At 42.0% G+C, this 26,131-nt stretch overlaps 1 protein-coding gene across 1 annotated transcript in view; it reads right to left on the bottom strand.

Annotated features, from left to right (window-relative positions):
• Window positions 1-571: 571 nt before the first annotated feature.
• The window catches only part of LOC115766821 (potassium voltage-gated channel protein eag), a gene marked incomplete at its 3' end in the record, with an annotated part of 48,866 nt that continues 23,306 nt past the window's right edge, over window positions 572-26,131 (bottom strand). Inside the window, exons 3-16 of the mRNA XM_030710857.1 lie at window positions 22,736-22,848; window positions 20,849-20,899; window positions 16,543-16,674; window positions 15,678-15,790; window positions 14,909-15,052; window positions 11,762-11,858; window positions 11,348-11,694; window positions 11,130-11,285; window positions 10,966-11,038; window positions 9,680-9,879; window positions 5,655-5,907; window positions 5,147-5,559; window positions 3,387-3,674; window positions 572-1,681 (exon numbers count right to left, since the gene is read on the bottom strand). Coding sequence (XP_030566717.1) covers window positions 572-1,681; window positions 3,387-3,674; window positions 5,147-5,559; window positions 5,655-5,907; window positions 9,680-9,879; window positions 10,966-11,038; window positions 11,130-11,285; window positions 11,348-11,694; window positions 11,762-11,858; window positions 14,909-15,052; window positions 15,678-15,790; window positions 16,543-16,674; window positions 20,849-20,899; window positions 22,736-22,848 — 3,490 coding nt within the window. The remainder of the gene's footprint in view (window positions 1,682-3,386; window positions 3,675-5,146; window positions 5,560-5,654; window positions 5,908-9,679; window positions 9,880-10,965; window positions 11,039-11,129; window positions 11,286-11,347; window positions 11,695-11,761; window positions 11,859-14,908; window positions 15,053-15,677; window positions 15,791-16,542; window positions 16,675-20,848; window positions 20,900-22,735; window positions 22,849-26,131) is intronic.

The following is a 26,131-nucleotide window of genomic DNA, read 5'->3' as shown; positions in this document are numbered from 1 at the left end:
GATAGAGCATTAAGTGCACGTGTTGGGAGAGCGAGAGTATGAGAGCAATCAGTCAATCAATCAATCAAACAATCAATCAACTGATTGCCCAAAGCGTCAGCAAGTTTGTGTAGTATAAAAAGAGACACTTCCAGAAATAGATAGGTAGATAGCGAGTGCGAGTGTACGTGTATCTAAAATAGTTGACAGCTGCACATACATCGTGTATACATAAATATATATATATATATATATATATATATATATATATATAGGTATATATAAATATAGAGCTATACATAATATAAGGACTTGGGCATAGACACTAGTTTGTATGCACAATCTATGGACCAGAGACTAGCTAAGCGTATGCATAGGCTAACTCTGTATGGCTTGGGCCCCCGATCCGCGTCAGTCGGCGCAAATGTTACTGCTCGAAGCTGCTGCTATCCGCCGACTGATGGCGCACCAGTATTTTGGGCTAGAGGAACTCCCGCTTGATGCTCCGTCCGCTGCCCGTTGGCGTTGTTGTCGCGCTTGTTGCAGCTGCTGCTGCTGCTGCTGCCGCTGTTGTTGTCGTTGGCGTCTGTGTGCCGGCCGGCGGTGTGCCGCCTGTTGTTGTGGGCGTGCCAGCCCGACTGGCCGGCATCAGCTGGGCGGCACTGAAGTCCTCCTCGAGCAGACGCAGATGCAGCAGCTCGACAGCGGCAGCTGTAGTCGTGACTGCTGCTGCTGCTGTTCCAGTTCCAGTTGCAGTTGCAGTGGCAGACGCTGACGCTGTCACGCTCGTCGTACCAGATCCAGTGACAGATCCAACAGCAGCCGTTAGCGTTGCGGCCGTTGCGGCGTGTGTCTGCTTAGGAGGCGCCGGTGCTTTCCTGCTCTTCGAGCGTCGCTTTTTGAGCATCAGCGGCCCCAGGCCGTTGCCTCCCGTGCTCGACACAACTTGGACGCTTGGATTTAGTAGACCGCTGCCAGCGCCAGCGCTCGCTGTTGTTATGGCCGTGCCGCCGCCAGCTGTCGGCGATGAGATCGTTATCACAGTGTCCACCGGCGTGCTGGCCGCTCCCGTTCCCGTTCCCGCTCCCGTTGCTGTTGCTGTTGACGTTGTCGGTGTGCCCGTTGCCGTGGCCGTTGTTGTTGAGGCTGCTGGGACGCCGCCAGCGCCGCAGCCCGCACAGATCTCGTCACCGGGCGTTGTCTGGCCGCTGCTGTCCATTTGCGGTGCCACACGCTTGACCAGCTCACCCAACAGATCCTCGATGCGGCCGATGCGCTGCTGCATGCGCTGCAGCTCGAGCCGCACATCCACCTTCATGTCCAGCACGGTGGCAATCAGATCGCGCTGCGCCAGCGTGGGCGGCGTCTCGCGCAGCCCCGTATCGTATGTGTCCGATGTGGTTGCACGCGAGCTGGCCATCTCGATCTGGCGCTCCCGCTCCAGCGCCAGATTGCGCTCCTTGCCGACGCCACTCGCTGCCGTTGCTGCTGCACCAGCTGCCACGCCGGTCGCACTGGCCGTTGCGCCAGGCGCCAGCGTGGCTGCGGGCACTGTGGCAACAGTTGTTGCGGCGCCGCCATCGATGACCACCCGGCTGTCACGGCTGGGCGGCGACGAGTCAACCTCGCCGCCCTCGTCGATGGTGTCCTGGCGCGCCAGCGTCGCCTGGCTGGCCTGCAGCTTGGGCGCCTTGGGGAATACCTGCAGGGTGACGTATTTAATGGATGCATAGCGGGATGCAGAGGCGTTTCGGACAGGCAGTTAGACGGTAGATTGACAGATTGACAGTTTGACAGATTGAAGGTGGAGACAGTTGCGATCGGTGACGATGACAGTTAATGGCGGGCAGGCGGGCGGGTTTTGGGGTTTTTTAAATCATTCGTTTTGTTTTGGGACAGGAGAGAAGTGAGAAAAGTGGATTTACATTTATGTTTGGTTAAAGTTGCATTTGTTGTTGTTGTTGTTGCGCATTCAAAGTTGGTGTTTATCGGTTTTGTTGTTGTTGTTGTTAAAGGTGTTAATAGTGCAGTTTGATTTCCAATCGGTTTGTTTTTTGTTTTGTTTTTTTTTGGCGCGCATTTTGAGCGTCAGCATCCAATGCAAAAAGCGAATTCAAGTTGTTGTTGTTGTTTGTTGTAGCAAGGCAAGCAATGTTATTATTTTGTTTATAGTCGTTTGTTTTTTGGTTTTGTTGGTAAGCAATAAACGAAAAATAGAAACATATCAATCGATTTAATAGTCATCGCAAGAAACTCTAATTGGCAGCATTTGCTAATCGTGTTCGGTGCAAGCACACACGGACACATACATACATGCGCACACGACCACGTTCAGTGGACGCGAGTGTGTGTGTGTGTGCAGTGTGTGTGTATGTGCGTGCGTGCGTGTGTGTGTGTTGGGAGCAGAGCAGCGGCGCTAGACTAAAATGTCAACTAGAAGGCGGAACAGACTGAACGGCGACGCATTGCCGGCACGAGCAATATATCGATATGCTTATCGATAGGCACATGCATACATACAAATATCGCATAGCAGCGATCTGCACTAGAGTTGGGCGCAAGTCGTGATTTCCCTCGACGATATTTTCTTATTGAAATGTCGAATGCTGTGCAATTGCGTATTGAGCAGTTTTCTTTTTCTTGCTTTAAATTAACATAGCAGCCCGAAAGAACAAATAATAAAAGTGTCAAATAAAAATGAAACATAAAATAAACAAGCATTACAAAAGTCCATGCTGTGCCGTGTGTGTGATTGTGTGCGTGTCGCATCGCTCCTGCTTTTACCAATACGACAGGCGCCCATCTGCTAAGTGCAAGCTATCAATTAATCAAATGCGTCGCTGTGCTGTCTGTTGCGTGTACAAAAATATCGATATACCTTTACCGATAGCGATAAACGTGGTGTGTTTTGGTGAACAAAGCAACTAAATATCAAATTGACTTATATTGTGAGCAATTAAACAACAAAATGATCGATTCAAACTTACTTTGCTTAATTGTAAATGCTTTTTTTTATGTTTTTTTTTTTGGTTTTTTTGTTTGTATTACCGAACGCAAAAGTTGAGAACAAATCGAATAAACGAAATGAAAGCAAAATGGCGAAGAGTTGGCATCGAGAAGAAAGAACAAAACGAAAACAGGTGAGCATTAAAATTCACTGCTAAAGTATACATATAGTTTAGTATACATATATATATATATGTATATATATAGTTAAATAAATCGAGTGACAAAATCTTCATAACAAATCGAATTATGAAACTTTTCTCTTTTTGCTCAGTGAAGAGTTTCTTGCATTCGCCTGTTAACGGTTGACTATTTAATTTTGTTGCTATTAATTGTTGTTGTTGTTTTTTTTATATTTTTATTTTGTGTTGCATTTGTATTGATTGGTTAACGGTAATTACTTTATTGCCTTGTCCACCATTGCTACTCGAAGTACTACTCTGCCGCGCTTGGGCAGTGCTCTCACGCAGACTTTCGCGGGCGCTCAAACTTCTCGAGACGGCTACCTTGGCGCTAGTATCGCTAGCTGAATCGACACTTGAACTGCCCAGAAGGCGTCCCCATTTGCTGGCACGGGTACTACGTGCAGATGGTGGACCCGATGAGGGCGAGGGTGATGGCGATGGTGAGGGTACGGCGGCGGTTGTTAGGATGCGTGAGTCCTCGGTTAATGTTAGTTTAGCGGGTAGCTTCTTGGATAGTTTGGTAAATTACAGTTTTTTTTGTTTTTGTTTTTGTTTTTGGTTTATTTACGAGCAATTTGGGAAGATTTATCAATTGGAGTTTTGGTGAGCGCAGGCAGAGAGAGAGAAAAGAGAGAGAGAGAGAGAGAGAGAGAGAGAAAGAAAAGAAAACAGCATGTTGTCGGAAAGGGGAGCGGGGGGGTCGGATGCATATACAGTTAGAGTTGGAGTTGGAATTGGTAAAGGGAGCATTTGATCAAGGCAAAAAACAAATTTGTGTGGGAAATTCACATTTGTGTTTTCAGTGTTGCAAATCGTGTTAATGTCAATTTGTTGGTTGTAGTCATGGTTGGTCGCGGTGGTGGGGGGAAAAATAATTCACAATTTTTCGTTAGTAATTTTGATTAGTTCATATTTTCAATAAAGCCAATTGTCAACAAGATTTATACAGAAACAGAACAGTTTGACAAACAACAACAGCAGGAAACAAGGAAAGAGTGAAAGATGGAGAGAGAGAGAGAGAGAGAGCGCGAGAGAGAGGAAGAGTGATGTTGGGAGTTTGGCGGAACGGAAGAAGGCATAACATCGATATTCAAAACGAGCGTTTGGGTGCGTGAGTGAGTGACAAGCATACGTGTGTGTTTGAGCGAGAGAGAAGAAAGTGGGAGAGAGAGAGATAGAGAGAGAGAGAGAGAGTTATGCAGTTGATGTTGTCAGTTAGAGCGAAAGCATGTGAATGGAAGACAAAGAAAGATATACAACGAGCATAAGTCACTTGTGTATGCATTTGATATAACAGTAATACGATATTTTCAAATGGTTAACGGTTAACAGTTAACGCTTTAACGGTAAACGGTAACGGTAAACGTTTTACGGTGCCAGCTTGGCCACATGGCCCAACAAACCTGAGCTGTGGCTGTGGCTGTGGCTGTGAGTGGATTAGTAACGATAATGCTTCAAAAAAAATAACGTTAGTTTAATTACTTTGTTAACAATAATTGTGGCAGTTATACACACACACACTTATACATTATTCTGAAGTACAAAAATGAACATTTAATGGGTATAAAACAAAATGAATGAAGTGGAACGAAAAACGTCGCTGAAACTAACGAAAGATCAAAATTCGTAGTCGAATTTAAGTTTGAAAGCACGTAAATTCGAAACGAAACTCAATCAAAGAAGGCGCCACACAAAAAGTACCAGGCACGAGAGCGAGCGAGTCACAGAGAAAGAGAGAGAGAGAGAGAGAGAGTGTGACAAGACGCGCTCTCTTCGTAGGCTCACGTTTTCTGGTGTGCGCTCAACGGGAACAAAACGGAATTGGATGACAATAACAGAATATGAGTAACGGCAACGCTAACGGTATGACAACAAACAGTTAAAAGCATTGCACGAAACACAACGGAAACGGAATACGGAATACGGAACACATGGAATTCGAAACAAGCAAAATAAGTTATGAATAAGTTACTAACCTTGGTGCGTTCGACCTCGCCATCGCCTTTCTCGATATCGCTTTGGCCGGAGCCAACGTGCTCCTTGCTGCCCGCCTGGACCTGGGGTGTACGCCGGAATTTGGAGAAGATTTTGCGTACAAGATGATCCTGATTCTGGGGCAATTGCGGTTCATTCTTACGCCGTTCGGCCAATTCTTTTTCGCGCTTCACATCGGCCACCTTGCGAAAAATCAGTCGATGTCTGAGATTGTAGGTGAGCACCAGATTGCGTGCAAAGCTATTCGCAAATGCCGAATAGAAATCGAGGACTTCGAGCAATTTATCACGTTTGATGGCATGCAAATCACAATAGGTCAGTGCACGCACATTGGCGGCACTCTGGCCAACGGCCGAGTCCTTCCAGAATTGATCGCCGAAGACGTCGCCTTTGCCTTGAATGATATACATGCATAGTTATCGTACACGATCGATATTTATCGATAGATAGATAGTTTAGCCGTGCGTTCTATCAATTGTGTGTACATACCCAATATTGCCACAACCTCGTCGTCCTGTATAACCTCCAGACTGCCAGTCACAATAAAACAGAGACTATCGATACTCTCGCCGGTATGATAGAGCAGATCCCCCGGCGCCGAGTGTGACATCATGAAGTGCATCGCTAATGCGCGCAGACAACCATCCGAGGCCAGACGAAATGCTGGATGCTCGTTAAATACTTTGCGATTTAGATGAACACATATGTCAGCCTTCATATCTTTCGGACAATAGTTTAGTACCTGCGAATTGTGAATGAGTTGCGAGTTGCGTTCTGTGTGCTCTGCTACTCTATATTGTCGTCACCAGTAACCCGCAACCCCACCCCGGATCGGATCGGAATCGTAGCACCCATCATGGGATTGGTTTATAAGTATCAGGAAAGTCGGGAGGCGGGAATTGGTATCGGTTCTATCTTTGGTTTCTGGGACAGGTACGGACATTGTCTGCGGGCTCTGGATGATGGTTAGTCAAGTGATTCACAATAGAGAGAGAGACACACACACGCACACATACACTAATACACATATACAACATTGAACAGTGTACAAAAGACTTGTGTCTGTGTTTCTGTCTAGGTGTTGTGTTTCGGCTACATTCTGGTTGTGTGTCTGGCTGTGTGAGTGTGTGTGTGTGTGTGTGTGTGTGTGTGAGTATTGGTTGTATTTGGATTGGTTTTTTTTTTTTTGGTCAGTTAAGACATCAAGTAGCTCAAAACCTTTACAGACGCATATAAGCTACTATTTTTTTTCAGTGTTTTAATTGAATTTCAAACTGAAGCTGACTGAACATTTTTCTTGGTTTTATGTTAAGCTGGACAAATTGGTGCTCTATTGCTTTCTTTTAAACCCTTGCAGAGAATATTATAATTGATTGAGATCTACTTCTGAGACTTGACAAAATGTTTTTTGTTACAACTCGGTAGGAGCTTGAAAGTTGAGAGCTAACTCCTCTGATGCTGCACTCTAAGATGGGGTTTTGGAAATTCCATTCACATGAAAAAACTGAAGACATGTTTGTTTGGAACTTCTTTGTTCACCAGTCGATGAAGCGCATGATATTTTTCAAATTCCTTTGAGAGTTATTTCAAAAATTTTCGCATATCCAAGCCTGGAGTTTCGCGCTTAAATTCATTGTCAAGCATCTATATAAAAATTTATTTGAGACGGGTTATCAATTTTTTTCAAAATCCGTCACTTTTGCATGGAAAATGAAGGTAAATATTGCATGGGCGATGTTTTTAGTTTCGGCAGATCGATTTTTAGCTTATTTTCAAAGCATACGAACTTTTTGACTACGAGTTTCAGCTAATTGTGCAAATTTCACGCGCAACTGTGGAAAATTGGCGGAAAACGTTTGTATGCAATAAGAAAACGAAAGTTTTCAATTAATGCTTTTAGATTCACATCAAGCTATTGAAACAGGCAGAAAATGTTGGCTCTAACTTTTGGTTTCTAAATGGACTTCAAACTAATCTTCAGCTAAATATAGTTTATATATTTAATATTTTTTGTGGGCTTCTTCAGATACACTAACAAAACTCTTCAGTAAAATGTTGTATAAGTTAAATTATACAACAACGGACAACTATTACATTTAGATACTATCAGATCGGCCGGAAACTAAGTTTTTACAACTCCTAGACGTTGTTTTTGTGGCCAGTTCGTTTCATAATACGTCTGCAAGGGTATTCAAGCATCGGCTAGCCGATGTGGTTTGTACTTTCCTGAATGTTTGTTCATTGTTTTTTTGTTTTTTGTTTTGTTTTGTATTTATATGATTTTTGTCGAATTGCGGCACAAACTACAGTCAACGAAATAGGTATAAAGGTCAGTTGATTTGCTTCGGGTAATTTATGAATTGTTTATGTAAAATGCAATTCGATTACTTTGTTTTTAAACCAAACATTTCAGTTATTGTTTCAAATATATAACAAACGTTGGCGTTTGTCGTTTGGTTTAAGTTCATCTAAAGGCATGAATTTGACGGACGCTTTTCGTTTTGGCACGGATTTAGCTCACGCGCATCGAATAAAGAGAAGAACGGCATACATTTCAATGGAATTACAAAGAATATTGTTTTGTTTTTAATAAGATATGGTTTTTTTTGTTATTGTTTTGTTTTTTTATAAGTAGTCTGGCACAACTGCCAGAGATATGCACAGAAAGAAAGAGAGAGAGATAGAGAGAGAGAGAGAAAAAGAGAGAGAGAGCTTACCTCGACCTCGAGCTCGACTTGGACCTGTAGCTGTGGCTGGACCTCTAGCTGGTTATGTACCTGTACTTTTTGCTTGAACCTTGAGCATTGTGCTGCTTCTTGTTCACATGACTGTCAGTTCACTTAAATTTAAACTTTTGTCTTTTTGCTTTGGGTGAAAATTCGCAAACTACTTCTAAGTTTCGGCAACAGAATGGAAACGTGCCATTGGCAAATTTCTTTCGTATCGCACATATCCTCTGTTTGCTGTTGTTGTTGTTTTATTTATTTTTTTTCATTTGGGAAGCGTTTGATTCAAGTTCTAATATTTTGCTTAAAGCGTTTGCTGCTAGATGCGAGAAGCGATTTCAACGTAAGAGGAAAAACAAAGCAAACAGCAGCGAGCAGCGGCAAATGGCAAAAGCAGTTTTCCCATTTTCATTTTGAAAGTACTTGAGAAATGTGAAGAACTTTGCTGTAAGTTCGCGTATGTCGATGTGTGACTGTGTAAGAGTGTGTGTGTCTGTGTCTGTGTCTGTCTGTCCTTGGGCTGTGTGAGTTTGCATGTACAATTTTTGGTCTTTAAGCACAGCAACTGTGTGACAAAGCAAGGGGTAGCCCCTTGTTTAGCACTTGTTAGCGAAAGTAGCGAATGGGTTATGTGAGTAGCGAGAGAACAGATGAATACGGTTATAAGCATTTAGATACAAGCTCGAGAGAGATGGTAAATATTGTTTTAGTGTTAAAAGTAAAAAATTATGCAGCGTATTTTCGTGGACAAACAACCACTGACGAGTTGCTTCTAGCGAGTAGCGAGTAACGAGTAACGAGCGGGCGGAGCAACGAGTCAATCACTCTTATTGTGTCAAGTAACGAGTAGGCCGAGTAACGAGTAGAGCTAGTAACAAAAAAGGCCGAGCGACGAGTAAATCACTCCTCCAGCCAAGTTACGAGTGGGGCGAATAACGAGTAGGAAAAGTAAGGAGTAAATAATTCTTATTATGCCGACTAACGAGTAGACCGGGAAATGAGCAGGCCCAGTAACGAGTAAATCACCCTTTTATTTGGCCGAGTAACGAGTATGCCGAGTGTTTACTGGCTGTAAGCGTTTCTCGTTAGTATTTAAATAAGATTGCAAATTATAATGATTTTAATAGCATAACGTGACCAGTGAGTGGTGACTACAGGGTAACGAGTGGTCTTAGAGATTTACTCGTTGTAAGACTCTTGTGTTAGCAACTAGTTAGGAACAAGTGCGATTTCACAATATATTTTCCTGGCTGAGATCAACAATTGACAAGTAACGAGTAAGCTACTCGTTAGTTTTATCATAAGGCTCTTGTGGAAGTTCTTGAAAGCTGCGAGTAGCCCGTGGGCCAAGAACTCTATTTAGCCACTCATTAGCATTTAACGAATACTACGATCGCTTATAGATAACTTTTTGGGCTGCATAAGTGGATGGATTTTACTTTTGATGTTAGCTATATAAGGATCAAAAGTGATTGGCAAGTGATTGTAGCAGCGAGTAAATAAATAAAGAGTAAATAAAAAACAATGAATAGGTAATGCAGGAGTAAAATGATGCCTAAGTTGGTTGTTAGAACGTTGGGCGCAATATTTAACAAGCACGCTGGCAAACTAAAGACAAATGAACAAGTTTAATTAACTGTTTTTGTAGACTAAGGAATTGCGAACTACTTGTTGGATTCACTTATATTATAGACGATTCCACGGCCCAGTACCCAAGTCTCTTCACACGTAATTGCCCATGGATATAGATAGAGTAGATGTGGGTGCCAACTACTTGGCCGCACTTACCTTTTCGGTATCGAGACCTTTGGTCATGGCCCACGTAGAGACGACATAGTCCATAACGCGCTCGCTAAGCGCCTTCGGTACCTCGTGCAGCTTCATGAACTCCCGCACATTGTTGAGCATGTCGTGGTACTTGGCGGTGGCCGAGGTCATTTGCTGAATGATGGTCGTCACGTGACCAAAGATCGTCGCATAAAGCAGAGCTATAGTTGTTATGCGGGAGAGATGGAGAAAGAGAGAGAGAGATTGGAGAAGAAAAAGAGGTGTGGCATTGAAAATAACCGAGCGTTAAAACGAACGAGTTGAGACACAAGATTCGTTACATTTAGACACGCAGAAGTAGCGAGACAAGTCTACTCGTTATGTTTTGTTTTGTGCCAGGTCTTCTATGTGTGTGTGTGTATGTGTGTGTTTGTGAGTGAGCAACAGTAACGAGTACAAAATGTCAACGAGTTGAAGACTGATGTAGAGATTAAAGGCAGAGTGTCAGAATTGTTTACTCGCTGCAGATGAAACGCGCAAGCGCACAGCTAGAACGGTAATAAATGCGAAGAATTGGACGAGCGACATACAACGAGATGGAGGAAGAGATGCGAAGAGAGAGAGAGAGGGAGAGGAAGAGTAACTGGTAGTGAGACACATTACACAGGCGCACCGGGGGCATGGCTGTTGAGGCTTTAGCCCTGCTTTAAGGGTTGACGGTGCGTATGCGCAATATGCTCAAGACGTTCGACTCTATAAATGAAAATATTGAATGGAACGACAGATGCAAGCTGGGTATATATGGCATCTGATAATGTCTGTTATGATTAATATCAAAATTAAAAATAAAAGTAAATACGCACAACAAATTGTAACGAGACGTAAATTAACGAGAACTCACACATGGCGACGAATTGTGCAACTAGGCGTGTTTTCAATCGGTATGATTATCATCAAAAACAAACAAACAAAATAGAATATGTGTTAACTATCAAAACTTGTAACGCTTTCGAGTGGGCGGGGGGCGGGGGGTGGGGTGCTGACGCTAGAGGCTCAGATTTGTAGGGCGTGGCACTACCATAGATGAGATTCTCATATGGCAAAATGACTGAAGGCATAATGAGTTTATGTCTTTGCTTTTTGGCAACACCAATTCCGGCAATTTATTAGTTCTAGCGGCGCTTTAATTGTGTCTAGCTTTTGCAATGAGAGTATTTGCATATAGCTAAAGCGTTGCGGATTGTTTAGCGGGTTTTTTGTTTTTGAGAAACTTGGACGCGGCAACGGAACGTGTTTGGACACAGCACCTGCAATGATCATCATGCAGATGGTGAACACCTTCTCGTTGTCTGTCTCCGCTGCGACATTGCCGAAGCCCACCTGTTGGAAACAAGATAGCAAATATACACATATTAATCAAACTTGGCCAATTGCATATCGCCAGCCATTTGTTGGCCAAAGTGCAACTTACCGATGTCATGCAGGTCATGGTAAAGTAAAGGGCCGTCACATACATGCTCTTTCTGGATGGGCCATTGACGAGCTCGGGGCCCGTATCATTGCTCCATATATAGGAATACGGCGATTGGGTCACATTCGCCAGCTTCCACAGCCAGCTATATTGGATCTGCGGCATGGAGCTGGTTTGAGCAGGAGAATGCCAAAAATCAGCACGATATAATGGCTTACCCCATTATCGGCATCGCTGCGCCCAATCGAATACCAGATGCAGGCCAGCCAATGGGCCACCAGCATATAGAAGCACAGCAAAAGTATCAGCATGGCCGCACCATACTCCAGATATCGGTCCAGCTTGCGTACGACACGGCCCAAACGCAACAGACGCACAACCTTGAGGGCGCTGAAGAGCGAACCGATACCGTCCTCGTCGCGATCGAACGCATTGAAAACATCGTAGGGCAGACAGCTAAGCAGATCGATGATAAACCATGACTTCAGATAGTTCATTCGTATGACCTTCGGATCGCTGACCACCTCACCGCCGGGCCCCACAAAAGTGGTGTGAAAATTTAACACTAAACGATTCTCACTTTTAATATATATGCATATATATATATAAGTATATAGCTTGGCTGGACTTACCAATATCTATGAAGAAGATGACGTCAACAATTGAGTCCACAACGAGCAGGGAAACATCCTCTGAGGTTTTATTTTTAAACGCTACATTATATGGCACCTGTCGACAAGAAAGAACCCACAATTAGCTCAAGTTTGGGAAAGTGTAGATACTGGGAAAGCTGATGAGACTCGTGCTAAGGGCCCAAGTCAATCGGTGGTCAACTTAAAGCTGCTTAGCTGATGTTGACTATGCAACAGGTTGGGCCAACAGTTTGTTATCCTTAATCCTTAACGTTGTTATGTGCCACGCCCCCAAGTTCTTAAGTGCCATGCTACAAGCCTCTTAGGCACAGTTCTCTGTCTGTCTTGGCTTGGCTCTCTCTCTCGCTCTCTCTTGGCGAATATTAATTTAAGCACATAAAACATATACACGCCGCATGGCCAGACAGTCACAGACGTAGACGTAGACGTAGACGTCGACATAGACCCAACCCCCGGACGTTGGAGCTTAGAGCGGCCGCCTAGGCACTTGGTCATGTAAATGTCTGCACTTGTCGCAGTCCGTGTAAGTGTCAGTGGGACGAGACTATTATCTGATTTCTTGACTTGTACTTGCTTTTATCTGGCGAACGGGTGAAGAGCACTTAATGCAATCCCTCTCGCTGCCATCCCGGCCACGCAACGCCCCCGATGCCCCCGACGGCGACCTGTTAGTGCCAGTTATGGTCGGGCATGGGCCGAGCAACAAGTGCGCGTGAAGTGCCTTAACGAGGCCAATTTGTTAGATTGCCGCTCAAATGATACACAAACATTTAAATATTAACTCCCATCTCTCAGCTGAGCAGCAAATCTGCTGAGCATTTGGTTTTATGGACAGAAAACAATTGCTTTATTTGAAGAGACTTGTTAGTTCTCTTTATTTATATTGAGAAGAGTGGTGAGAGAGAGAGAGAGACGTGGAGAGAGAGGTATTTTTCGTCTAGCTTAGGCTCTAAGCCTAAAGTACTAGATAGCTTTGTGCAAAAGTAGGTAACAGAAGTTGGCATCTTTGAGCCCATCCGAGTAGATCTAACCATGTCCGACTCTCTGGCTATCCACGTTAATGACACGCTCTCGGGAACTACAAAAGATAGCTTCTTAATATTCGAAATATATATATATAAGCTGATCAACGTATTAATTTCTTTTACAAGCTCCCTCACATTTTTATAATATCGATAAATATCGATATCGGGAATAGGTTATTCAAGCCTAACTCGAGAATTCTAAGTGCTATATAGATCAAACTTGGTTTGTAGGTCTTTGTATGTATTATAAAGCTTTTAGATGTTTCACTTTTTGCATAGCTCCCCCAGCCCCCTTTCTAAATGGAAAGAGGGGCCTGGTCTGCCGCTTTGGCATGTGCATATTTGAGCTCTGACATTTTAACAAGAATCGAACTAAAAATATCGAAGTTTATCAAGAATGCATTTCAGATATGTGTGTGTGTGTGTGTGTGTGTGTGTATGTATGTATGTATCTAGGTAAAGACTGAAGCTAGAAAACGGAAGAAAGTATCACGAAAGTATTTCCTAATTGTTATCATTGTTTAACTGGGAACTCGACTCGGAACTCCTTGTTAGAAATCAGCGCTGCACAGAAAATTGCATTAATATTTGCTTAAAGAATTCTATTTATTTAATTGATATTACTGTTGCTAGCGAATTTCGGAAAATGCATACGCAATCTAATGCTAGCCTTGACATGAAACCACAATCAAAGCAGGCATTAAAATGCTTTGAAATTTCTTAGAATATTTTCGCAATATTCTCGACAGGTCTTAAAAGTCTTAAATCTGTGTTCTGTGAAACTGGAACCGCATTCATTTGGTCTTTCTGTCTAAGGGAGCTTTGGCTTTGCACAACATTTTCAACATTTTAAGCGTACATATCTCAAAATTGTTTCGCCCGGCTGCCAAACGGTTCGCCTCAGTTTGTTTGGCTTAAAAGTTGTTTTCGGCTATTGTGCTGTCGGGTACTAAGCCGAGGCGAGAAGCCGCAGTTGTTACCAAAGTTGCGAAGAGCAACAAACTGCGTCGTCGCCGCCAAATTGCATTCAACAATAACAAAATATATGTGCGAATGCACCAGGCGAGTGCGAGCGACTAGCAGATACCCTGTAGCCAGGCTTTAAACTCTGCTCTCGCTGCTCTCAGCCTCAATGCCAAGGAAGAGTGAAAATTGATTTTCAAATAACTTCAGGTTTTAGTCGGCATTCATTAGGTCCCTCTGTATACACGTATTTACTAGCAGAAATTACCCGGCGTTGCTCGTCTCAAATGTAATACCTTGCAAATTCATGTTGTACTTAAATTTGTTTTGACAAAGCTGCTCAGTGATTAAATCTGGGCTCGTAGATGTCTTCTGCTGTCTGTTACATATCTTAACCTAATTTCAATATACCCCTTTTAAACATTTTAAATGCGTACAGGGTATAAAAGCAATGTAAAACCGATTGCAAACGGAACAACAACAGTAATTCGCAAACTAAAAGAGCAACAAAGCAACTTTCGAACCCAAACTCTCTCGAGGATGTTTACACCAGCTACGCACACACACACACACACTCATACTCACAGGGTATGTGTATGTGTGAGCCAAGTTGGCTGTGCGCAATTTAAGCGAAAATGTTAACATCTTGTTGACGGAAATAGGCACAATTTGAGTAGACAAGCGACGAAACAACAGCTGCCCCGCTTTGCGGCATGTGGCCTGTGGCATGTGGCATGCGGCATGCGGCAAGTGAGTGTGGTTACGCCTAAGTAGCCAGACCTATAGCACCGTGCCAGAAAAACAAATGAGTTAGCTGTGTGTGGTTTACAGCCAGGCCATAAAGCGGAGCAGATGAAAAATGTCGCCAATAAACGGAAGCAGCTAACTGCTTTTTACAGGGTATTATGAATGTGTCAGAAAGAAAGAAATTCATGTACCTATAAATGTACGTTAATAAGTAAGCCAAGGCAAGACTTAAAATAGTTTAAGTAAATGATGCTGCGCACAGCTTCGCTCTACTTAAATATAAAGCGCCCATCGGAACCATCTGGACGTAGGACATAGACATTAAGAACACGTTAGAATAATCTTCAACTCTTCGATAAACTCTAGCTATTTAGTTGGTGGCTTTACTTACCATGATGGCGGTATAAAATGTTAAACACAATATCACCCAGTCCCAAATCGCTTTAAATGCACAATAATGCAAGAGTATGTGTGGGGGCGTCTTTGGCGCTTCCTGTCTGTACTGTGGCATAATATCCGCGCTCAGTGACATCATCTGCAAAAGTTATGTTAAGCGAGCCATGTATAAGTCTAAGTTATATTCTAGCGGGTATTACCCGATTTGGCCCGGGCTAAAGATATTTTCACCAAAACTGTGACCGTTTCCATCCGTTTCTCGCAAGTGGGGAGAATACAAAATGAATTTTAAGAGCATTTTTTCGTGTCTTTTGAACCGAAATTTAATTTGCGCTCATACTACTTTTATGCCATGTATTTTCCACCAAGAAAGGTGGATTTTGAAAACATTTAGAACCTGGATAGGTAAATGCGTGCGTTTTTCGCTAGTTTTTCACGGCTGCGGGTGGAATTTATAGAACCGCAATCATTTTCTATGCAGAGCTTTGCGAGTTTGAACTAAAAGCGGATCGGACGACAATTGAAATTGTTCGAAACACACTTCAAGTGATTTTTTATATATGAAAATAAGTTTCAAGCAGTTCGGACGTAGGTAAAAAGGTTTCACACAAGCGTTTCACACCAATTTTCCACTGGCACGGGTGGAATTTGTTTCACTTGGACACTAGACGAGATAATTACAGTTTTCTAGCTTTTATGACATGCCAGTCAGGGCAATATATGTATATACATTATGGAAGATGTTGAGATCGTTTAGAACTTACGTGCGCCAGATTCGACTGCTTCGTTGGATCCTTGAGCGTGGGCAAATGGGCGCTGAACTGGCGGCTGCGTGTGACGGATCGCGCCAGTTTGGCGAATTTGGAGAGACCTAAAACTGGAAGGAATAGATTAACTGCTACGATATGGACAGACACGCACAGGCCAAAGACAACAGAGAAACAAGCAAAAAATAGACAGAGACAGAAAGAGAGAGAGAGAGAAAGATAAATAATAAAGTAAATGGCAAACGATACACAGAGACGAGACGAGCGATAAATCGAAAAAAGCGATTGATGAACGAAAAATGCAAAATCATCAAGAATATATACAGACATTCGACATATACATAAAGTACATCGGTTCAGTTCATATATATGTATGCATACATATGCATATATAGTATTATATACAAATATTGTACAATGCGTAAGCGTGTGTGCGTGTGTGCAGTTTTTGGATATCGGGATAAATGTGGGAGAAACAGAGACAAAAGAGAAAAAAGAGAATAAAAGAGTAGAGTGATGTACATTTTGGTAAAAGATTGAGATTGAGAGAGAGAGAGACAGAGAGACAAAGAGCGCAAATTGTAACAAAGGGTGCATGCGCGCGCGCGACAGAGAGAGAGAGAGAGCGAGTGCAGGGGTGTGCAGGGGAGTGTGTATGTGTGTGTGTGTGTGTGTGTGTGTGTGTGTGTGTGCAGTGCATAGTGTAGTGTATAACCAATTCGTTGAGCTGATTTTAAACAAATTTTCAAATTGTGTGTGGCATTTGGCTTGGCTGGCAATATATATATATATATAAGGGCGGTGTGTAGAGCGATTGTGCGGGGGTAACGGGGTGCCGGACCATAGAGCTGGATGTACTTACCACCTTTGGTATCCTCGCTGTCGATGGGCTGTTTCAGTGCCGTTATATCCCGAAACGTCAATAGGAATAGCACAACCAAATCCCTTTCGTTGCGTATGGGCGCCACCTGAAGCAGCAGCCATAGCGGCGTTTCTGAGACAGTCAAGAGGGAGAGAGAGAGAGAAAGAGAGAGAGAGAGACGAGAGGGGAAAGAGAAGTCATTAGTGAGTGTACAAATATTCGGCTTAATAACTCTCAAATAAACCTTTCCCTTGGAAGCATTTCCAACATATTCGTGTATTCAAGTTAAGAAAAGTCCTGAGTATATTTCGAGTACAATCTAGCTCTGTTAAGTATATAAATAAACCACAAAATGAGAAAGTCAGGATATCTACAGCACATTAGATCTTCTAATACCCTTGCAGACATTTATCTTAAGGTTGCAGATGTTGACCGAAGGCTGAAGCTCGTAAATGAAAATATCTTTGAAAACAGAATATCTGCCATACAGAAACTCACTTATCGACCGATTCCTCCTATTGTGCTATATATATAGTATATTTGATATACTATATTTGAAAATGATTTTAAATATAAATCATATAAACATAGGTCAACATTTTCCACGAAATTTCCCAAATTTCCCAAAAACTAAAGACAAGAATAATGTTGTCCGATTTATATCCCAAGTTTATCTAGAGGTCAAGCCATGAGCAAAGAGCCAAACCTCGTGAAAATGGGAGAATTTGGGAAATTTTGTGGGAAATTTTGACCTATGTTTATATAGGATTTTTGAGGTTACGATTTTCACATGAATTTTGACCAAAAATAATGTTGCCGGATTTAGATCCCAAATTGATCTAGAGGTCAAATAATGCAGAGAAATCCAAACCTCGGTAAAATCGTATGAGATATGACCGAGTCAAGGGGTCGGGAAATTTCGACTGATTTAGGATATTTGAGTTTACGATTTTCACATGAATTGTGAGCAAGAATAATGTTCCCTGATTTAAGTGCCAAATTCATCTAGAGTTCAAAGCATGAAATGCTCTGCCTTAAAACTTTGCTTACGATCAATTTTTGATGTTAAATAAAATGCTTTTAATTTGCTCGCAATGCAAAAATCCTAACACGCCAAACTATTCAAATTATAAACGTATTGAAAACAAAGGCATGTAAATGAACAGATGCTTGGGCAAAATGTTGACTAACTTTGAACAATTGTTGCAATTGTTGCAATTGTTGCAATTGTTGCAATATTTGCTTAATGTTATTTATTGACAGTTATCAGAAAGTTGCGAATTAATGTGAAATTTAAGCAATTATTTAGGGCAAGTGCTGCAATACACAGAACGATAATCGAATTGCAGTCGAATGCATTGAGGTCACAATAGACACACAGAGACGGAAACGGAAAGGGAGAGTGAGAGGGCGGTAGTGAGAGAGGGGCAGGGGCACGAACGTGCTCAGTTTGGCATTGCAATTACGGATATTACGCGCGCGAGGCTCAAAGAATTGTTAAAACGAAAGTGTGCAAGTTTAAATTAAATGCACATATGTGTGCGTGTGTGTGTGTGTGTGTGTGTGTGTGTGTGTGTGTGCGTGCGTGTTCGTGTGTCTGTGTGTCCAATCAACAATAATTGCAATTCAATTTGCATTTGCAGCGCTGACCCACACGGCGTATGCGCAATTGTTCTGCTGTCATTGTGTTGATAGAGCTCAGCGAGGGGCGAGTGCAAGGGTAAAGGGGCGATTGAGGAGGGGGCTTGCTGGCACGTGCCTGCTATGCGGGCGGCATATTAATAGCATAATTATTGGCTAATTTTATGCACAGTTTGCTGTTAACATTTCCGCTGTCACTTCCGTTTCCGTTTAAAGCTTAAAGAGCGCGGAGCTCTATATATATAAATATATATATACATATACATATATATATATATATATATATATATCTGTGCAGCTATGCATGTATGTGTATAATTTTTTATTCGACAGCAATCAGCCAAACAAGACAACCATAAACTTATCCACGGCGCCCCAGAGACACCTGTCAGCCAATTCAATTTGTTCGCATATCGAATTGCCGCCACATGGCAGCGCGCCTCCTTTTGTGGCAACTTTTCAAAGTGCTACGTGCCACACACATATACCACGATTATGCCGGCAATAGGTAAGAGAAGGCGGCCAAACAAAAATAATATATATAAAATGTTGTAAACGTGGGAGCAAACGAATAGCTAATGGCAATGAAAAACGAAGCCAGAAAGAAATGCGCAAAACCGAACTTTAAATACGCTTGGCGTCAAATAAGAGCTGCTCCTTTGATCGGTTGGCCTATTGTCTATAGTATAGCATAGTGTAGTGTAGTGTATAGTATAGCAATACGATATGATGCGGTTGAGGTAACTTGAGAAAGTCAGACAAGAGCTTAACCTTAACTCGAACTGAACCTTAACCTTAACCTTAACCCCAACTGTCTATACCTCTGGTAGCTTTATGATATAGTGCTTCGATCCGGCTGGTTTCGACATAATTACTTGCCTGCTCAGAAAGAGGAATCTGTGCAAAATCTGATGAGGATAGCTTTATAGCTATATCAACTCAAGCCATCAACTCAAGCTATCAACTATATATGTATATGAATATATATCTACTTTATGGGCTCGGATACATATATCTCTAAGCGTCACACATTTCCTGACAAACGTATAAGACCCCTTCTGAAAGAAAAAGAAAAGCGACCAAATGTGCTTTGCTCAGCTTCGATGGAGCACTTTTCTTTTCGATGGCCCGCTCTAATATTTTACAAGTAGCTGCATTTACTTTTGATATGTTTATCCTAATAATCATAATAATGTTTGATAATCGACCGTAATTATATGCACGTCCTTGACCGTTCTCACTCAATTCATTTAATGCATTCAATTAAATTTTCAATTTTCCACAAATTTTCCATCGCATACAATTTGCGGCGTACGGAAACTATTAAATATTAATTTTTAGACAAGCCCACAAATATGTTTGCCATCAAATATTAATTGGAATTACACGAAATTGGAATTAAAATTGATATATTCCGACTGCCTATGGGCTCGCGTCGCACTTGAAATACCCTTGCCATAATGCATGAGCTGTGTATATTAGATAGTTTATGGATTGTTAAGTTTTTTCTCAAATGTTTAAATGGCTAATATAGCTATTCAAAGTCTTTGCCTCTTTTCCATCTAAAAAACTGTTAAACAAATTCACGCTATAACGGGCATTTTTATTTAAATCCACGCGCAAGCGTGGAAAATGGTTGGAATTAGTTTAAATGGCTGCCATATCTAAAGTTTGTAAATATTTACAATTCTTGTATAGTTTTCCCTGTCTACAGCTGTAATTGTAATAGAAATCTATGCTAAGGTGGCGTTCTTTTCATTCCACGCGCAATCCACGAAAATTGGCGGAAAATGTTTGTATAAAGCGATTGGCTTCTAAAACGCATAGAAAGTTAAGGTTTTTATCACCTAGCTCATTATACCCCGAACCCATTAAAAATGGGTATAAGGGTATATTGTATTTGTAAAGTAAAGTAAAGTAAAGTACATATATTCTGATGCTGATCAACACCAATAGCCGAGTTGATCTAGCCATGTCCGTCTGTCTGTCCGTCCGTCCGTCAAAGATTTGATAGGTCAACATTTAAGACATGTCTCAAACTTAGCATAAAAAACTTATCACGGGCAAGACCGGGTAATTTCCGATAGCATTAAATATAATTTGAGATAACATAAATCAGCCGTATATCATTTAAACGGAGATATTTAATTCTTTCAGGCTGCCCTCAAAAGTAGGCTACAAATTAAAAAACAAGGCCAAAGCTGTGTTTAGTTTGCCTTTAAGAATAAATTGATAGGGACTTGAAAATATTTGGCTTAAAGGCATTCGTTTTTCCTGTCCTTCTTTTAATTACTCCATTTATAATTTTGCTGTGTAGCCTTTTTATGAAGCGTGCCTCAATTTGATTAGCCGTAGCATATTAGTTAATCGAAGTTTGAGACTCTTTTGATTTGGTCGCTTGCATAATGCATAACAATCGATTGGTGTGTTGATACATACGCACACGCACACGCTCATAAACACACACACGCACGCGTACACCATATTGCAATTGATTTATGCATATTTTATGATGATGCCCTCCAGTTGCCAGTTCCTAACATTGCCAATAAATACAAACAGAAGGCGACTGTGCGGCGGGATGCTGCCAGGCCAGCTGCACAATCACTCTTCGATACATATATACATTCGATATACGATAACTAGATGAGTGCTTTGGTTGTACCTTGGGTTTGTGCCTTGCCAAACTGCGAGAGGGCGCAGCCACATTGTATATCTGTAAATTGATACCCGAAGGCGTTAATCCATTATAATTGCGAGTTCAAATTGGGAAACGAGCGAGCTTCAACTAGCAACAGTTTCACATACAACAGCTGACTTCTAGGTGTCTGGCGGGGTAAGCAGAGAGTGGTCTTAACGGAGAGGGGGGCGGGGCAGTTGGGGTTTCGGCGAGGTGGTCTGCTTGATTGATGGGCGCCACTCAAAAATTGTTGCGCCACCTCAACTTGTTTGCATTAAAGAGCTGGCACGGAGAAACAAAAAACAGCAGCTGCCAGAAAAACAGACGCAGCCAACAAATAAAAAGCGGGTAACGAATATAAAGTAGCGAGTGGCAAGCGGCGAGTGGCGAGTTGAGGGAGTTGTTGAAGTGTGAGCGGGATTAGAGTGGCATGAAATGCATGAATATATAAACAAATATGTGTATCTGTGTGTGTATATTTCTGTTTATGTGTATGTGTGTGTAAAGAAGCGAGTAACAAGTGGCGAGTGGCGAGTGGCAAGTGACGAGTGGCAAGCGGCGAGTTGAGGAAGTTGAAGAGTGACTAGGATTAGAATGGGATTAGAGTGAATTATATATGAATATATATACATATGTGTGTGTGTAAGTGCATATATCTGTCTAAATGTATGTGTGTGGAAAGGGCGAGTAGCGAGTAACGAGTAACAAGATTGAGTGGGATTAGGGTGGCATGAAATATATGAGTACACATACATATATGTGTATCTGTCTGTGTGTGTGTGTGTGTCCGTCTATGTGTATGTGTGCGTGTGAAGGGGCGACCGCACACAAAGTGCAACAATTTATTATGGAGTAAGGGACGCAACATAAATCTAAATCGTCCTTCAACCCATCCCCCACAACGGGTTTGTTTTTTGAGTAGGGCAATTATGTATATATTTCAGGGCACGTGTCTACACCTTGATACCGCGGCCAATTAAACATAGTCTAGCTTACGTTTTGGCTTAAATAGCTACAATACAGGTAATTTTTTAATTAGCCATTTATAGCTGCAGCTACAGAGAGGGAGAAATGGAGAGAGAGAGAGAGAGAGAGAGAGATAAATGCGCATACACTCAGAGAAAATATCAATTTTCTTGGTTTAAGTATTAGTTTTTGAATGTGGACAATTATTAATACAAAAACTAGAAGAATGAGAGAAGACTTAAGACTTGTAGAGATTCGCCTCAAGGCTTTGCAGATGTTGTGAGACGGCTGAAGCTCGTAAATGTTGAGTTTGCTCAAAACATCTTGGAAAACATAATATTTTGCCATACAAAAACTCACTTATCGACCGATTTCTTCTATATAATATAGTAGTGTGATCTTGAGAAGATATGCCTTATACAAAGGCAGCCTTGTTTAGAACTTAGTTCTGGAGCGATTGTTCCTATGGCAGCTTTATGGTTCCGATGTAACAGAAAGACATTGCTGCTGTTGTAGAATATATATATATACTTTCTGAGGTTGGACATCTCTCCTTCTATGCGTTACACATTTCATGACAAAATGTTAATACCCTGTCGAATCGAACTAAGTTTCTGGCGTGGGATTTTGTTTGCACGAAACAAGGTCTTGGTTCATATTGTCATCTTACTTGAAATTAGAAGCTCGCATCGATTCGCTTTCGGTCTGGAATGGAGATACTTTCGTGCTGTCCTGTATTTGATATAAATTGTTTACTCTGATCTCTCTCGGAATATTGAGCGACACAATTAGGAATGATTTCCAACAAGTACAATTGTGATTTCTATGCCAATGAGGCTTTTCTCTGAGTGTATGTTCTATTGGGTAATCGCTGTAATAGTTGTTATTTAATATATATATACTCACTGTTCTTTTTGTAGAGCAATATTTCGAATTGATCCTGCTGCTGATTCTCGAGCGTATACTCCAGCCGTCCCACCGTCTCTTTGTCTGTCAACTCGCCGTACATGAAGCCGCATCTGTTTTGAGAAATCGGGGAATACACAAGAGCAGAATATCGCACATATACGAGGTATTATTCTTGATTAGTTTTAGTCAGCTGGGAGCAGTACATAAAGCACGCACACAGATTTAATTATTATACTAATTAATTATAATTAATGTGATTCATCTAATTAGAGCATGCTGAGAACATGCTGTGAAATTAAGGTAGCGCAAGTGGCAGACGCAGCAGCAAACATCTTCTTACCTGAAAGCTGGCTAGAAACTGGCTCAGAATTCTGAGAGCTCTAGCTCTTGACTTTCTTTCACAAATGTTCAATTCAAATTTGTGCCCAAAAGTTGTTCTACTTCTTAATTGGCTAAAAGTCTAGAGTAACGTGAATGCAGCCTGAAACGGGCTTCAGTTTTATAAACTTTTGTTTCTAGGCCATATTCAGTCGAATTCATGTTAATAATATATTTATATATATTTTTTGGTAAAATGTGCACTAATTAATTGATTTTATATTAATTAGTTTCTGACGCTCGAAATGATTGTCCCAGGGCTATATGTTAGATATAATAGACCCATTAGATAGATAAATTCCTAGAAATTATTAATCCGACTCAATTGAGTTATGCGAAAATTATTCGCTGCCTTTTTCTGGGAACTATAAGGGATTATTATTTCATGTACATTTCGCAGAGTTTGTTGGGTTCAAATGTATCTCTAGTTGTTATTTCTGGTTCAATATCCATTTGGTTTATTTTGCCCACTTTTTTATACCCTGAACCCATTAAAAATGGGTATAAGGGTATATTGTATTTGTGCAAAATCCAAATGTATGTAACAGGCAGAAGGAAGCAACTCCGACCCCTTAAAGTATATATATTCTTGATCAGCACCAATAGCCAAGTCGATCTAGCCATGTCCGTCCGTCTGTCCGTCTGTCCGTCTGTCCGTCCGTCCGTCCGTCCGTCCGTCCGTATGTATGAACGCAAGGATCTCAGAACCTATAAGAGCTAAAGACTTGAATCTTAGATGAATATGCTCCTAGTCCCCGCGCAGATTGAGTTTGTTTCCGATAATCTATAACTTGTTCCGTTTCCAAGCAATCGATAAAAATCGATATCGATATCGATTTGGGCAATTTTGGTAAATAATAAGAGCTAGAGTCACCAAACTTGACATATAGCTTCTAAAATAGAATATATATATGCATTTGATGTTGGATGAAGAGGGTTCAGGGTATCCCCTAGTCGGGAGCTGCCTACTAGAACCTCTTACTTGTTTTCTTCTTTCCTTCAATTTGTTTTACATGCAACCGAAAAACGGATATACAATATTGTATTTGAGTAAGTTTTGCAAATTTCTATTCAAATATTTGGTTAAAAATGTTTATATAAGGGAATACACGATATACTCTATTTGATTGAGCTACAGCGAGAAACTACATTTCATATTTCCCATCTATTTGTGCTTTGTTTAGATAGGGCACAATGATGGGGCGAGGGGAGTGGGCGGGGGGGGGGGGGGGGGGGGGGGGGGGGTGGTCGCATTCACAATTGTTTTATTTAAATTGCCAGAAATCTATCTTTATTGACTCGCAGCTTTAAATTGAGCGTAGAGTAGACTCTGGCTAAAGTGGTTTTCCACTTTGAAATAGAATACAATTCTCAGAAATCTTTTCGCCGTGTTTTTTTTTTTTGCAAATTTGCAAAGAGTTGGCTTGAGATAATAAATACGAGATTCCCAGAAATCTCGCTCTTTTATCTAATAAATGAGTTAACGCAAGCTGCAGCATATTCCTTTGCCTTTGCATTCGAAGGAGATATATGTAGATATATTCATGGTTGACACTCCTGTGCTGTAAGGTCAGGTAATATGCTAAATTTGCCTGCCTCTGGCCACGGTGGCGGCCATTTATTTTGGCCAAGTTGACACCGAATGGCCGTCGAGCACGAGCGATGATAGAAATTACCATATCGTATGGCACATCTTCTAAGCTGATGGCTAGCCACTACGGTCTGGCGGCCCACTGCTGCAGCTGATGCTATCACATGCGCTGGCAAAAATACTGAAAAATAGCTTGAAAACGAAGTGGAAGAGGAACGCCAAATAGCAAGTGAAATGAAAAATAGAAAACCGTTGCCAAGGCAGCGCACGTGCTGAGCTACAAGCAAAAAAAAAAGAAAAACAGAGTGGTAAAAAAAGTGTTGCATGCTTTTAGGGCGCGCTCAAAAATATGCAAAAATGGCCAAGCGCTCAGCGTGCGAGCGAGCAGCTAAATGACATAGTGAAGGAGCGAGCGAGCGAGCGAGCGGGCGAGAGACACGGTCGATTGGTGCGGTCGGGCGGGTGGTAGGGGCGACAGGGGCAGAGTGCGCAAATTGCAATGACGTCAGCAGCCAGCAATGGGTGAAGGCGAATTCGAATGCGAGTGCAAAAGGAGACACAATAAAAACTGTTAATTTGTATTTGGCGCTGCCGCTGCCGCTGCCGCCGTCGCTGTCGCCGTCGCCGTCGCTGTTGATGTTTCTGTTTCTGTTGCTGCTGCTGCTGTCATTGCATTTAGACGAATGCTGTTTATGTGCATGCATCTGTGTGCGTGTGTGTGTGCGTGTGTTTATGTGTGCACATGTATTTATTTATGCCATGACAAAGGTTCAACAAACTGAGACGGCGGCGGCGACGCTGGCGTCGGTTAAGTCGCCCAGCGACGTCACGAATAGAAACGCAAAGCGACTCATTTCCTCTTCGCCGGCCATTTTGTGCAATGAACTGTTTTGCTGCAGTAGATATCAATGCACGTGTGTGTGTGTGTGTGTGAGGGAGACAGGCACAGAATTGGGTTAGAAGGCAGGCAACACAAAGGCCCAAACAGGTTAAAGGGAAGCATTGGCCAAGGTTCCGCTTTATAAACTCTAAACTAACAGCAGAGCAGGCAAGGGGCAGGGGCAGGGGCAGGAGCGAGAGGTTTGGAGTTAAAAGGCGCCACAAACTGGCAAATTGAAAGAAAGTGCGCGCAGTTAAGCAAACAGCAATAAACAAACAAACAAACAAACAGAAAGAGATAGACAGAGAGTGCAAGAGAGGGAAAGAGAGAGCGAGAGAGAGAGAGGGCAGCAAATAAAAGGATTTTCTTTTTTGGTCAACCTTTTGCTTGGATTCTCTTTTAGCGCGCGGTCACACACAGACACACAGACACACACACACACACACTGCAGCAAAGTAGGTCAAAGCGCAACAATAAATAACTGACACACACACACACGTACATACTCTAGAGTAACAGAGATGAAGGGCGAGAGGCAGGAGAG

This window comes from Drosophila novamexicana, unplaced genomic scaffold (genome assembly GCF_003285875.2).
Source record: "Drosophila novamexicana strain 15010-1031.04,08,12 unplaced genomic scaffold, DnovRS2.1 tig00001270-arrow-arrow-pilon, whole genome shotgun sequence".
NCBI lineage: Eukaryota > Metazoa > Arthropoda > Insecta > Diptera > Drosophilidae > Drosophila > Drosophila novamexicana.
This window is presented reverse-complemented; position numbering and strand designations above follow the sequence as displayed.